The sequence below is a fragment of the Balaenoptera acutorostrata genome, chromosome 15, assembly GCF_949987535.1.
Source record: "Balaenoptera acutorostrata chromosome 15, mBalAcu1.1, whole genome shotgun sequence".
In the NCBI taxonomy this organism is placed as follows: Eukaryota; Metazoa; Chordata; class Mammalia; order Artiodactyla; family Balaenopteridae; genus Balaenoptera; species Balaenoptera acutorostrata.
Window position 1 is genome coordinate 21949661 of NC_080078.1, and position 13094 is coordinate 21962754.

The 13094-nt window shown below is 43.1% G+C and overlaps 1 protein-coding gene across 3 annotated transcripts in view; it reads right to left on the minus strand.

Moving 5' to 3' along the window:
* METTL9 (methyltransferase 9, His-X-His N1(pi)-histidine) overlaps positions 1–10850 on the minus strand; it is a 43018-nt gene extending 32168 nt beyond the window's left edge. Inside the window, exon 1 of one of the 3 annotated variants that reach the window (XM_057530167.1) lies at positions 10526–10847. In XM_057530167.1, the coding sequence (XP_057386150.1) occupies positions 10526–10693 (168 nt within the window). In that variant the 5' untranslated portion in view covers positions 10694–10847. Of the gene's footprint in view, positions 1–10525 lie in introns of all 3 variants that reach the window. The other 2 variants (XM_057530166.1, XM_057530168.1) reach the window with 2 other exon arrangements.
* Between the last annotated feature and the right edge of the window lie 2244 nt (positions 10851–13094).

The following is a 13094-nucleotide window of genomic DNA, read 5'->3' on the forward strand; positions in this document are numbered from 1 at the left end:
CTCTGTTGGCCTCTCCTTCACTGAGATTCAACATAAGGCAATAACTACCAACATTAACCTTGTTTTTAGGTAAGAAAACAGTCACTCAATGCAATGATTTAACTCGAAACCACCAGACAAATCAAGTAAGCAGAGTAAGCAGCAGAATTTAACATTCCAGTGACCAGATGAAGCTGCCCTTCTTCTTGTGGGCTAAATAGGGACCTTTAGAAATACTGACGTGTGCTTTACCAGGTCATATAACATTCTAAGAGACAGGAGCCAAGTATGCTTGAGAAAGATTAAGAAGTTACTTAAGGTCACATGCAACCAATGAGAAGACAAAGTAATGACATGCTAAGAACCAGATTTCTAGGAACAGGCTCTAACCAGAACACACTTTTAGAACAAAATTCAAGAACCTCAACTGTGGATGAAATGTAATCTTCCGTAATAAATGTGTCCCATTTTCATTAGGGTTAGTGTACCAGAGAAGGGGGTAAGCAGCCTGCAGGGCGCAGCAGCTTCAGAGTGAGCCCATCATCAAGTCCTGGCTCAGCCATTCCTGTGTACGAGCTCACACAAGTCACTTAATCTCTGAGCCTCTGTAAATTCGTCTGTAGACTAGAGATGTCACTGGTTTCTATCTATCCTGGTAGGTTATTTAGAGGATTAAGCAAGTTAATGCAGGCCAATCCTCAATATAGGACCAGACACATGAGACTACTGTAATAATAATAGCAATGAGATAAAGTCCTCTGACATGGCCTGATAAATAAAAGTAAGTCCATTAAGTACCACGATGAAACTGCAGAGTAGACCAGTTACTATTAATCCGTTATCCACTAAGAAACAATCAATTTCTCCCAATGAGTAGCCAAAAGTAACCTGCTTCCCCCTGACAAATACGACCATTCATCAGCAGTAGGTGTCCCGTAACTGCTTGCACAATTGATGGACCAATTTTACAGTCATCCTAAGCTTGCTAAATATTGAATGAAATCTTGGGTAATATTCCCGACACTAACATTGAAAGGAACCAGTTATAAACCAATACAAAGAAGCAGACAGGCACATTAAGATTTCAAAGATAACTAATCTTTTTACAAACTCTGTGCCCTGACTTGATAAACCAAATCTTTCGAATTGTTGACTGATGTGTGTTAATTTACCATTAAACACTTTTACCAAAACTGCTTCAGCTTGATACTATTTTTATTTTTCCCACTCTACATGACAAGCTATGAAGCTTCTTACATTCACTGCCTACACTTTTTTCCTTGGTCTGAAAATGTTCATGCTTAATCATTAACTAATTCTTAATACTCATTGTGCCTGAAGTTATGCCCCAGTGCAGGTCATAAACCATTTTTTATTATATGCCTGACCTCCTGGTTCATATTCTGAACTCTGTAATACTGAGGCCATTCTAACTTTTATTTTCTCTTAATTCTCTGAAATGACTAATCAAGACGAAAGCCATCACCTTGGTAATAGGCAATCAGGTACATTCTATTAACGTGAACAAGAAGTCATTCAAGCGGAACAGAGGAGCTAAGAATTCTTCGGCATCCACTTGTAAACGGACAACCAGAACAATAACAGACTCTGACTTCCAGAACTAGGCAAGAACTGGCACCATTAACTGCAAATAATGCTTTCAAGTGCCCCAAAACACTCAAGTTTTTAACAGCATTTCTCTCAATTCATCAACACTAACACATTAACACATGTGGTTGAACCTTTACTGCCATACAAATCTTTCAGAAAAGAAAATGCTTACTGAAAAGAATGTGCTACAGAATAAAAAGGACTAATGCCCTTCTCTTTAAAGATGAAGGTTGAATTCCACGTTCCTCCTGACCATTTGTATGATACTAATGTCAACTCCATAGCATCATTATTCATAACTACCAAAAAAGTGGAAACAACCCCAATGTCCATCAACTGATGAATGGATAAACAACATGTGATTGATCCATACAACAGAATATTATTTCAGCCATAAAAAGGAATGAGGTACTGATTCATGAGACAACATGAACTATGAATATTATGCTAAGTGAAATAAGCCAGTCACCAAAGGCCACAAATTACATGACATGAATTGTCCAGAATAGGCAGGTCCAGAGACAGGAAGTAGAAAGTAGATCACGGTTACCAAGGGTCTGGGGAGAGGAGGCAATGGGGAGTGTCTGCTAATGAATATGGGGTTTCTTTATCGAGGGATGAAAATGTTCTAAAATTAGAGAGTGGGGATGGTTGTACACCTTTGTGAATATACTAATAACCACTGAATTGTACACTTTAAAAAGATGAATTTTATGGTCATGAATTATATCTGGACAAAGCTGTTATTCAAAAAAAAAAAAAATACACACACGTCTAAATGTAGGTGGCATTTTGATCTTCCAGAAACTAAAAATGGTTTGAAAACTTAAGCGGTCAAGCATATCTCTTTAAAAATGCAAATTTTAAATGCAAATCTAATCATGTCAACACCCTGCTTCAGAGAAGTCTTAAGATAATATCCAAAATACTTAATATGGCTTCCAAGGCCCTACAGGATTTGTCCATTCTGTGTCCACAGCCTCGTCTCACGACACTCCCTACCGATCCATAACACCCAGCCACTCACTACGTCACAACACTGTACCAGTCTTTCTTGTTCTGGAAGGCTCCTTTCCCAAGGCTGTTTCGCATGGTATTTGCTGTCTCCTACATTTCCCACCACCCCAACTGACCTAAGCCTAAATATTTCTTCAAGTAAGTTTCCCTTGAACTTCCAGACTAGGATGGATCCCCTGTTCTAATACTCTCTCATATCTCCCAAGTCTCCTCAGTAACACTTATAACCACTGAACTGAACACCTGTATATAATTGCATGTTCAGTGTCTATCTTCCCAGGTAGACAGAAAGCTCCATAAAAGGTCAAGGGCAATGACTGACTTCAGTGACTGGCACAGATACAGATGAACAATAAATGTTCATCTGTTTAACAATCATTGTGAAAAATCACAGGCAGTCCAACAGATAAAATTTAGAGTTTCTAGTAAAATCCTGGAGAGAACGCAAGGATAACCATGGAGACAGGTGTCACTGGGTTTCATCAATTTCTAAAACTTCAAGGTTTTTGCAAGGCCTTGCTGAAACCCAATTCTGCAAATAGTGGTTAAGCTACCCACCCACCACAAAACTGCATTAGCAGAGCAAGCCATGAAGGAACACACTGAGTGCCTACCTTGTACCAGGCACCTGGCAAAGCACTTCACCTTTCATTTCCCACCTTATAGCTCCTGAATAAATAGGAAGCCTGAGGTTTCTGAGCACTCCCAGCTGATTCAAGCTCCTGTTCTAGGTGCATGTGGTTTTTTTATGAGTTTCTTTCAAAGAAGCTTCTCTTTGCTTCAGTCTACCCAGTGTATCTGTCTGAGAAAGTAGAACTATTCTGCCCAGTTAGACTGACTAAATGTGTCTAAAGATAATCTGATCTAGATAGCAACTAAATTACACCAGGCCAGGGTTTCTCAACCTCAGCACTACTGACATTTGGAGCTGGACAATCCTTGTTATGGGGGCTGCCTTGTGCACTGTAGCATGTTTGCAGCATCCTTAGCCAGTACCCATCAAATGCCAGTAGCACCCTCCAGTCATCACAACCCAAAATGTCCCAGACATTGCCAAGTGTCCCTGAAGGTACAAAATCACCACTGCTTAAGAACCCCTAAATGGGCTTACCCAGAAAATCTCATTAGCATTGCCTAACCATCCCAGCTCAAAAGTGGTCTAGGGAAAATTAAAGACGGACTCAGTGGTCTCCAGGAACTTACATTCCAGAGGAGGGAAAAAAATCAGAAACCCAGAGAAACAAGTAATGTCATCGTGATCTTGGCCAGGACCTTCAGGCCTTAAATACGTAGTCACCTTGCCCTTAAGATGTTGACAGAAAGTCAGTGCAGGAGCCCATGCAACCATGTGGCAGTCCCCCTGGAGTTACCTCTCTCCAGACAACCCAGCTTAAATGAAAAGCTGTAATGAGCTCTCACTAAGTGGCCTGTCTGTAGGCTTCTGCACATGTTCAAGCAGGTGAGTTCTTTGAATGTGTGCTCCTCAAAGACTACAGAGACAAATGTGCACAGGCAAGAACAAAGTATCATGCCCGTTAAAGGTTCACATTGGAAGGACTGTGCCCCAGCCCTACTGTAGGGCTGTACTCCTCAGCTGGAGAACACAGCGTCTGAAAAAGCATCTTATGAGCTAGCATCTTCCTTTAAAGTTTGCTTGAATTTTGTTCAATGGAAATAAGTAAGGAAATCTTTGAAATAACAAAGTCTAATCAAGCCAGAGTTATGCCATGCAGTCATCTGCTGATGCCAAGTGTGAAATAGGATGTGATAAACATAACGTCTTCTAAAAGAGGTTACAGTAAATAGCAATGTCCTCCCTACTAGCAACAAGACTGTAGAGATACTAATAATTAGCCAAACAAGAAATAGCCAAATCAGGTAGACATGACAAAGTACCAGCTAATCAACATAATGAAGTATTAAGTCATGTCTTAAAGATTTCATTAAGGCCATGGAAATCTCCTCATCTTTATATAACCTTGTTTGATGAATCATTCCTTTAAAGTAGAAACGCAATTTTCCTATAAAATTATATTTGCTTATCAGACTGAGGGATACAGTTAAAAGTTTTTCTGAAATTATTTTTTTGAGTTCCTCAACTAGTCAAACACGTGGTATATGATATAATAGTCTTTTCTTCCAAAATACAAAGGACTTGAGCACATTAGTAAAATTAGAAAGTTATTTTTAAAAACCAACTTCCTGATTTTAATAAAAAATAAATATTTGGTCTTTATCACCAGTTCCCAGCACAGAGCTCCTAGAAACCTTAGAGAAACTCAGGAGTGATAAAAACACCTTTTGTATGCTCATGAGATGACCAGGAGGGCAGGGTGGAACTTTCAGCCCCACCACTAACATCCAGGGAGGGGAGAGAAGCTAGATTTGGAGTTCAATCACCAAAGGCCAAAGATTTCATCAGTCATGCCTTGGTAATGAAACCTCCATAAAACTCCTAAAAGACAGGGTTCTGGGTGCTTCCAGGTGGCTGAACACATTGATCTGCTGGGACGGTGGCTCACCTGGACGAGGCACTGAGGCTCTGTGCCACCCTCTCCACCCCTAACCCCTTGCCCCATGCATCTGTTCCACTTGGCTGTTCCTGAGTTGTATCCTCTATAATAAACCTTAAGCAGAAGTAAAGTGTTTTCCTGAGCCCTGTGAGTCATTCCAGCAAGTTATCTAACCTGATGGGGGTTGTGGAAACCACAGAGTTTATAAACAAGTCGGACAGAAGCATGGGTAGACTGTGGACCCTCAACTTGTAGCTGGCATGTGAAGTGAGGACAGTCTTGCAGGAGGGAGCCCTTAAGTCTCTGGGCTGTTAACTCCGGGTAGTGTCAAACAGGAGTGAATTGTAGAACACCTAGTTAGTGTTAGAGAATTGGCTGGTGTCACAAGAAAGACACCACATGTAAGATTTTTTTTTTTCAATGTTAAACTTGACCTAAGCATGCACAAACTGGATGAAAGCCATAACTTCAAGCACCTGTCCCATCTTTATCTAACTCACAAACTACAAGAACAACTTGTGTTTTTGCACACAGCTACATAATTTCAATGTCTACACAGACGTCCACTAGAATGGGGACAGTCTGCCATTAAGAGGGCAATCTACTTTCACAGCCCCTCAGACAACAAGGATTCCTAGGAGAGACACCATGAAACAGTGGGAAAAGCCTGGGCCTTGAAACCAGACAGAGCGGGGTTTCAAAATCCAACTCTGCCATCTATTAACTGTGCTCTTGGGCAAGTTTCATTGCTCAGCCTCAATCTTCTGTCTGTAAAATGGGGATGTACCACATCCAAGAGTTGTTATGAGGATTAGAGAGGACAATATATTTAAAGTACCTGACACTTAATAGAAGCACAATAACTTGATTTTTTCCCTTCCTGTCCAAGGTCCACAAAAACCAGTCAGAGAACTGAAGTTCAAGGGAATGCCCAAAAACCACACTGTAGGTCTGGGCACCCAGCCATTCTCAAAAGAAATGAGTAACCAAAGACCTGAGATATTCAGTACCACTAAAAACAACCAGAAAGGCTCCACTGACGGGGTCCAGCAGAATCTTTTCTACTACAGCAGGTGGCAAGACCAAGCCTGACGACATTGACCTTGACAGCTAAGGATTCAAAAATCACATTCTAAGTACTACAATGCAATCACATCAGTCCAGACATTTAATCATTGACACCTTGTGTATAAGTACAGCTTAGGAGTAGATATTCAAATCATTCATTCTTTTTCTACAAATGATACAAACCTAAACCAACAACCTCTTTATGCAAGATTTCAAAGTGCAGAGTAACAAGGCACCTTCACGTCCATGGAGGGAAACAACTTATACAGATTAGATTAAATTGCTTCAGCTCTGATTTAATGAATAAATTACTGGCAATCTTTATTTCAAATACTCACTCACTGTTTGTATTTTACAATCCTAAGATTTTAACAACGCTTCAGAGGGTCTAAAAAACTCTTTTACTGGAAGTACCAGGGTCCCCTAGGGCACCTTCAGAGGGGAACATAAAGGCCTCTGGTATATCCAGAAGAACAGAGCATCCCCGTGTTCTGTAAAACTGAAGCAAACACTTGTTTAGGGTTTCAACACAGGTTATAAGGAAGGAAAGAAATCCTTTTCAAAATCTCTTTGGTATTCGGCTGCAAAGGCCTCCAGGCTTTCAAAGGCAGTTCAGAGGAGGGCACGAACCTATCCATCAGTGTCTGTCTGGCCAGCTGACTGACCCCTCTGAGCACTGATAACTCATGCCTGACTTGGGTCCACCTCCATAAGGTAACTGGGGAGTGAGGGGCAGCAGACAGAATCTGTCCTTTAGCATAACCTTTGATCTTTGGCTGTGATGTCCAAGTATTTTTTTTCATTTGGAAAAAAATCCAAATCACTTCAATTCTATCTTAAATCCACCACTGCTTATGGCAAAGCACAGTTCAAGTTTGTATAAGAAGGTGAAAAAATAAAATGTCAGATATACACATATTTGCAATTTTAAGTTACACCTTCTTAACTCCAGATAATGTTATCTGTGCTTTTTAAAAAACCTTGCAGTATGTCACCTGCAGAAATAGTCCTGGCCTGGTTCCAGGGAGTTTGATGAAAATTCTTTTTTCACTCCATCAATTGAGAAGCTGCTGAGTAACTGTTAGTATCAAGAACCTAGTTAGTGGGGCCTAAGAGTCCTTTAAGAGTTTCAATAGCTCTTTAATAGTTGCATTAACTTTAAGTACTAGGTGCCATGCCTCAAAAAGACTAGATCCAAAGTTTTTGTTGTTGTCATCTTCTTTGTAAGTTCCGGGTCAGCCAATATGGAAAAGTCACATATCTAGTTTCTCACTGTCTGCCTCAATTTCTTCCCAGTAAGTCAAACTACCTACCTTGCAATCTGTGATTAAGAATGTGTTGCTTAAAAAAAAAAAAAAAGAATGTGCTGCTGATTAAGGAAGCTGGAAATTTTCTCTGGAGGAAACTCTTTTTTCTGTAAAGGGCCAGAGAGTAAATATTCTAGGCTTGCAGGGCATAAAGTAGCAACCGTGCAACTGCGCCATTGTATCTGGAAGCTCTCACACGTGATAGGTAAACAAATTTGGTGGCTCTGTTCTAACACAACTTTATTTGTGGATACTGAAATTTTAATTTCATGTAAGAAGACTTTCACATATTACAAAAGATTATATATTTTTTGCAACCATTTAAAAGTATAAAACTACTCTTACTTCACAGTCTGTACAAAAAAAGTCAGTGAGCCCAATTTGGCATGCAAGCCATATCCATCCCTTCTCTGAGAGAAGCCCTCCCTTGCTTCTCGATTTCCCAGAGTGAAACATAAATCCCAGTTTCGAAGCTAGCACGCCAAACCGAGTTATTAAAATGGTGCTGCGACTATAGTTTTAGAGCTGCTTTAGCTCAAAGGAGCCTTGCCTCTCAAGGCTATAGTAACTAAATAGCTATTTTTAAAGAACAAACATTGCCCAATGTCTCTCTTAAACACAGAATCCACCACCATAACTTATTAATCAAAATAACCATAAGGAAAACTTGTGCTAAGTATGGTTCAATCAAATCCATAACCCCACTTTCATGCAACTGCAAAAGAACCAGATGTGGCTGGCTATGGAAGCCACATACCCAAATGAACACCAGAAGACCCAGTATGAACTATTAATTTGAAGGGAGGAAAAGCGTTTAGGGTTAAGTTACTTCACAAGCAACTAAGTTTATAAGGCAAACACAGGATCCTGGAATATAAAGCAGATAACAAATCATCAACTCAGCCATGTTGCAGAGAGAACAGTCTCCTATTTCACTGTGGTTTCTATATATGTTTCTTTTGTTCATTTTAACCTTTATTCATGGACAATATTTTCATAATGTGAATGTATCAACTCAAAATAATGTCTGGATTGATTGTTCTAAGGAAAAGAGCCAATCTCCCCCTGCCCACCTAATATTCAGAAACCACCAGATTAGTCTTCACTTCAGAGAAATTAGCTGCCAAGCTGTCAGGTGCAACTGATTAGAACACACACATGTACACATGTACACACATACTTTAGTATCTCAGAAGCCTAATGAAGTAAATGAGGTATTACTTTTCCTTAGAACCTGGCAGATTCAACTTGATAAAGGTACACAGTTATAAGACATTCAGAGTTATCTTGTTAGGGCATATTCTGAGGCTATGTCTACAGCTATAATTCTACCTAGGCCCCATTAAAACTCAAGTTACTTAGACAGTTTTTCAGTTTTATGTCTATTTCTTTTATGAGCACTGAAAACATCAAGTGTACTGCAGTAGAGGTAATCACAAGTGTTGTAATAAACACCTACAGCCAAGAGACTCTACCATAATTCCATGTCAATGGAAATAAGCCTCCTTTTTATCCTACCCAGAAACTTATTTCTACCAACTGTTAAAAATGACATTTCTATTCATTGTTTTACACCATTATCCATGTTCCTTACGGATATATGACATTTTGGTAACTACATTATCACTACAGTACAACTCTAAAAATGACTGATCAATCGGTAGCAAACAATGTGGTTTTACAAGTTAAGATCACCTACTAACTTTACGTGCACTCCTAACAATATCATAGGAGTGATTACCTAACAAAGTACAACAGCTGTGGGATTATAAATTTAAAATTTTTTATGGAAATTTATGATTTCCTTTAAAAATAGAAAAAGGCCACTATAAATATTTTTTAAATAAAAACTAAATACTACTTCTCTGAATGAATAGCTTTATCTCCTTAGATAATTCTTTAGTTTCATTAGAACACATGAAATCAACTTCGGTGTAAACTCTGAACACCTGGCATAACAAGAAAAATAACATAGGAAAATGAGAACACTATGAAAATTATGAGACACAAGATGGGGAGTAATTAGCTACTGCTCTCTGGGAAGGCAAAATGTACTATAAATGCTAGCTATTATAAACGAACACTCTGGCAGAGTTCAAAAGCCTCCTTGCAATGAATGTCACGTTAACCGCCAACTGCATTATGGTCAAATATGAAATATCTCACTCTTAATTCTACAAATGCACATATTTAAGTGGCACAAAACTAAGCTAATGAAAAGACTACCCAACGTGCCACACCGCCATCGTTCACAGTGCACAACTACAACTTTTTAAAGAATTCACTCCTGCCCAGTTCTAATAACCCTTCCAGTAGAAGCTTGCATCATCTTTCTTATTATCACATCTCTGCGGTCAGATACCAAAATCAAAGTTTAAAGGCGATCTCTCTTTAGTAGCAGGGGAAGGTTCGATAGGATGAGAGTGACGACCTGTCAAACACATTTTTAAGTGCTTAGGGAAAATGTCACCGGAACGAGCCCAGAGAGTTAAATGGCTCACGAAGCACGGTTAAATTTCTTTATGACCTTTTGTACGTTCAGAAATTCAACCACGCAAAAAGAGGCACCGGCTTTTCGGTGTGATTCTCGGAGCTGATGAAGGTTGTCCGGGGTAATGGGTTTGGTCCGGTCATCTAGCTCTCAGGCCCCGGTGTCAGATGGGTCTCCGTCGCCACGCGCCGACCCTAAAGTTCCTCCGTCCCGCCGCCGGGAGCGGACGCCGAGGTGGCCGAGCGCCTGCAATCACCGCCGGGGACCCAGGAACAATGCGGGGCTCCGGGCCGCCCACGCCGGGGCCGGGGAGGGATAGGGGAGGCCGTCCTCCGCCCGCGCTGCGGAACAAAAGGAGTCGCCGGGCCGGGACCGAGCGCCCGGCCGGGAAGACGGGGGGAAACTTTGCGAGGGGCCGGGGCGGTGGGGCGAGGCCCGGGGGGGCCTCTCGCCGCGACGCCCCGCACAATAGCCAGGCTGAGCGCGGGAAGGTCGGCCGCCACGGCCCCGCCCCGCCGGGCCCGGGTTCGGCCCAGTACCTGGTGGTTCTCCTTCCTGCCGCCCGCGGCGGCCGCCGCCGGCCCGCCGGGGCCGCTCGTCATGTTCACGTACAGGGAGCGGGTGAGCGGGCTCCGCAGGGTCCACATCCTCCGCGCCAGCCACACGGACGCCAGGCTCAGACACAGCCAGCCCGCGAGCAGTCTCATCGGGGGCCGCGGCCACTCGCTCGGATCACCGCCGGCGCCGGGGCAAGGAGGAGGACGCGCCACCGCCTCCAGCCGCCACCGCCGCCGCCGCCGCCGCCGCCCAGGATCGAGCCATCGCGCCCAACTCGCCCATCCAGCCCCTTCAGGGCCGAGGCGGGGGGTGGGGAGGAGCGGGCGGCGCGCAGCCTTCCCGCCTCCCCCTTCCTCTCCGCCCCCGGAACGCCGCCGCCGCCGGCTCCAGTTTCCACCCGGAGCACATACGCACGGCTGCGGCGCGTTCTCTCCGAAGCGCGCTCCCTCCTCCCAAATGAGCGGGCCGGCCAGGAGGTGGGACAAAGGGAGCGCGCATCCGCGTGGCGCGCGTCCCCGCCTCCTGTTTGGTCGCGGCTCCTTATAATGGCGGAAACGATTTTAAGACCTTTGGGCCAGTGGAGATAATTTCCAAGGCGGTACCTGAAGCTTCCCCGTCCCTCCAAGGTAGTGTCCGCGGTTCTTCTGGTCTTTCCTCGCCTTAGTCTTTGCCTCTGGGCCCCTCATTCACCCTCCCGGAGTGCGTTTCACCAGGTTGTGCAGATTGACCCGGGGGTGACCCTCATCCCTTTCGTACTTTCGGACACTTGGGCCAAGTCCTTGCCAGAGATGGAGACTGCCATTTCTTAACTGTTACTTGCTGAGCTGCGTGGCTTCCTATTTACATTTAGAGCCGACCAGCCAGACCCCCACCCCAAGGACCTCCACCCTGCTTCACAGGAGCTGCAAAGCGGACATGAATCTAGGGGGAAAAAGTTACCACCAACCCCTCCCCACCTCCCCTCCCAGTTCCCCAAGCCTGGCAGGTTGCTGGCTCCCTGTTTCTAAGAGGCATCGGTGAAAGCTCTGCCTTTGTTGGAAGTTGCTGCACCTGGGGCACCTGCAAGTAATGTTTTGGTGTGTTGATGACCCTGTCCAAGAATGAGACCCCAAATTAGAGTCCCTGGCTGCTTGTTTCCTTGAACTAACAAACGGAAGTTGGACCCAGCACTCTTAAAGCCAACTAAGGTTTGGGAGCAGTATTTACCCAAATGTTTCTTTGATCATTTATAGAACGGGAAGACCTAGCAGCGTTTCAAAACTGAAAGGTTACACTGTGTTCCTGTGTCTGAAGTTCTTCCTGCTGCCACCAAAGCTACAACTAAGGAGTAACATATTTCATGGGTCCTCTAGCTTCACACCTTCCTAGGCTTGTTTAGAAAATGCTTTTAACTTCACTAGAAATAATGTAATACATTGTATTTTAGTTCAAAACAAAAGAAACCTTTCCGTTAACTCCATTAGTGCACTTCAGAGACTTATTTAATAGTGTCGTGGTGATCCGCTGCTGAGGAACAAAACCGTTGCTTTATCCACAAACATTTTTATTAGCTTCTAAGACTCTCAGCTTGGCACCTTTCGCTAACAGGAGCATCTTGTTGCCTAATGTCACACAGGCTATAACAAACAAACAAACAAACAAAAAGGCAGGGAGGGGAAAGGGAAAGGGTACTTTGTGTTCTCTTTCCAGTATATTCCCTGACTGCTTCCTGCCAAACCCCAAAGAGCCTGCACCTTACTAAATCTAGTTCAAACCTCTAGTGGTCCTGACTCAAATCATCAAAAAGGAACTATAGTAACAAGCTCAGATAATTCAGTTTGTTTGCCATGTCACCTCTCTCCACTGTCTCTTGGGATCAGTGTCACAGATAAAGCAGCTCTGTGCCAAAGAAAGCCTTCATCTTTTTAGAGGGGGTGAGTGGGGTGGGGGAGTGTAAAAGCAGCATGAACATATAAAATTACATATTTCATTTCTGCAAACAAAGGAGACCAAAAGATAAGCCCGGCAACTATAGAGTAAGCCTGATGAGCTGAGAAGAAGCAACTAGGTGGCTGCTGTCGTCTAAAGGATTTGGGGTCAGTTGAGCACCACGAAGCCTAGCATCTCAAAGGAGCAGATTTTCACTTTAGACCTGAGCAGGCAGCCTGGAAAAGTAAATCACTCACGCATTTAAAATACTCTATAATCATCACAAAATATTCAAGTACATGTTATTTACTCTTAGCAAGCACAGGAAGAAACCAAAGCACAGCGTGAACAAATGATGTGCCCAAAGGTAGCAGAACAAATTCAATAGCAGACCTTTTCATAGAACCCGGTATCCCAGCTTGTCGTCCTTTGATCCATCTAAGAAGCCTTGCTGTCTCTCTCTTCTCAGAGAGCCTCCTGAATTACAAATGAGGAGGAAGGAAAACAGCAAGAGTAAATATACTAAGCAGAAGTTCAGATTGCCCTTGGGGACTGCCCCCTTCCTTCATCTACTAGAATGTCACTACTGTATATTAAAACCTCAGTTATCCATCGCGGAGAGGGGAAGAGGCACAGGTAACA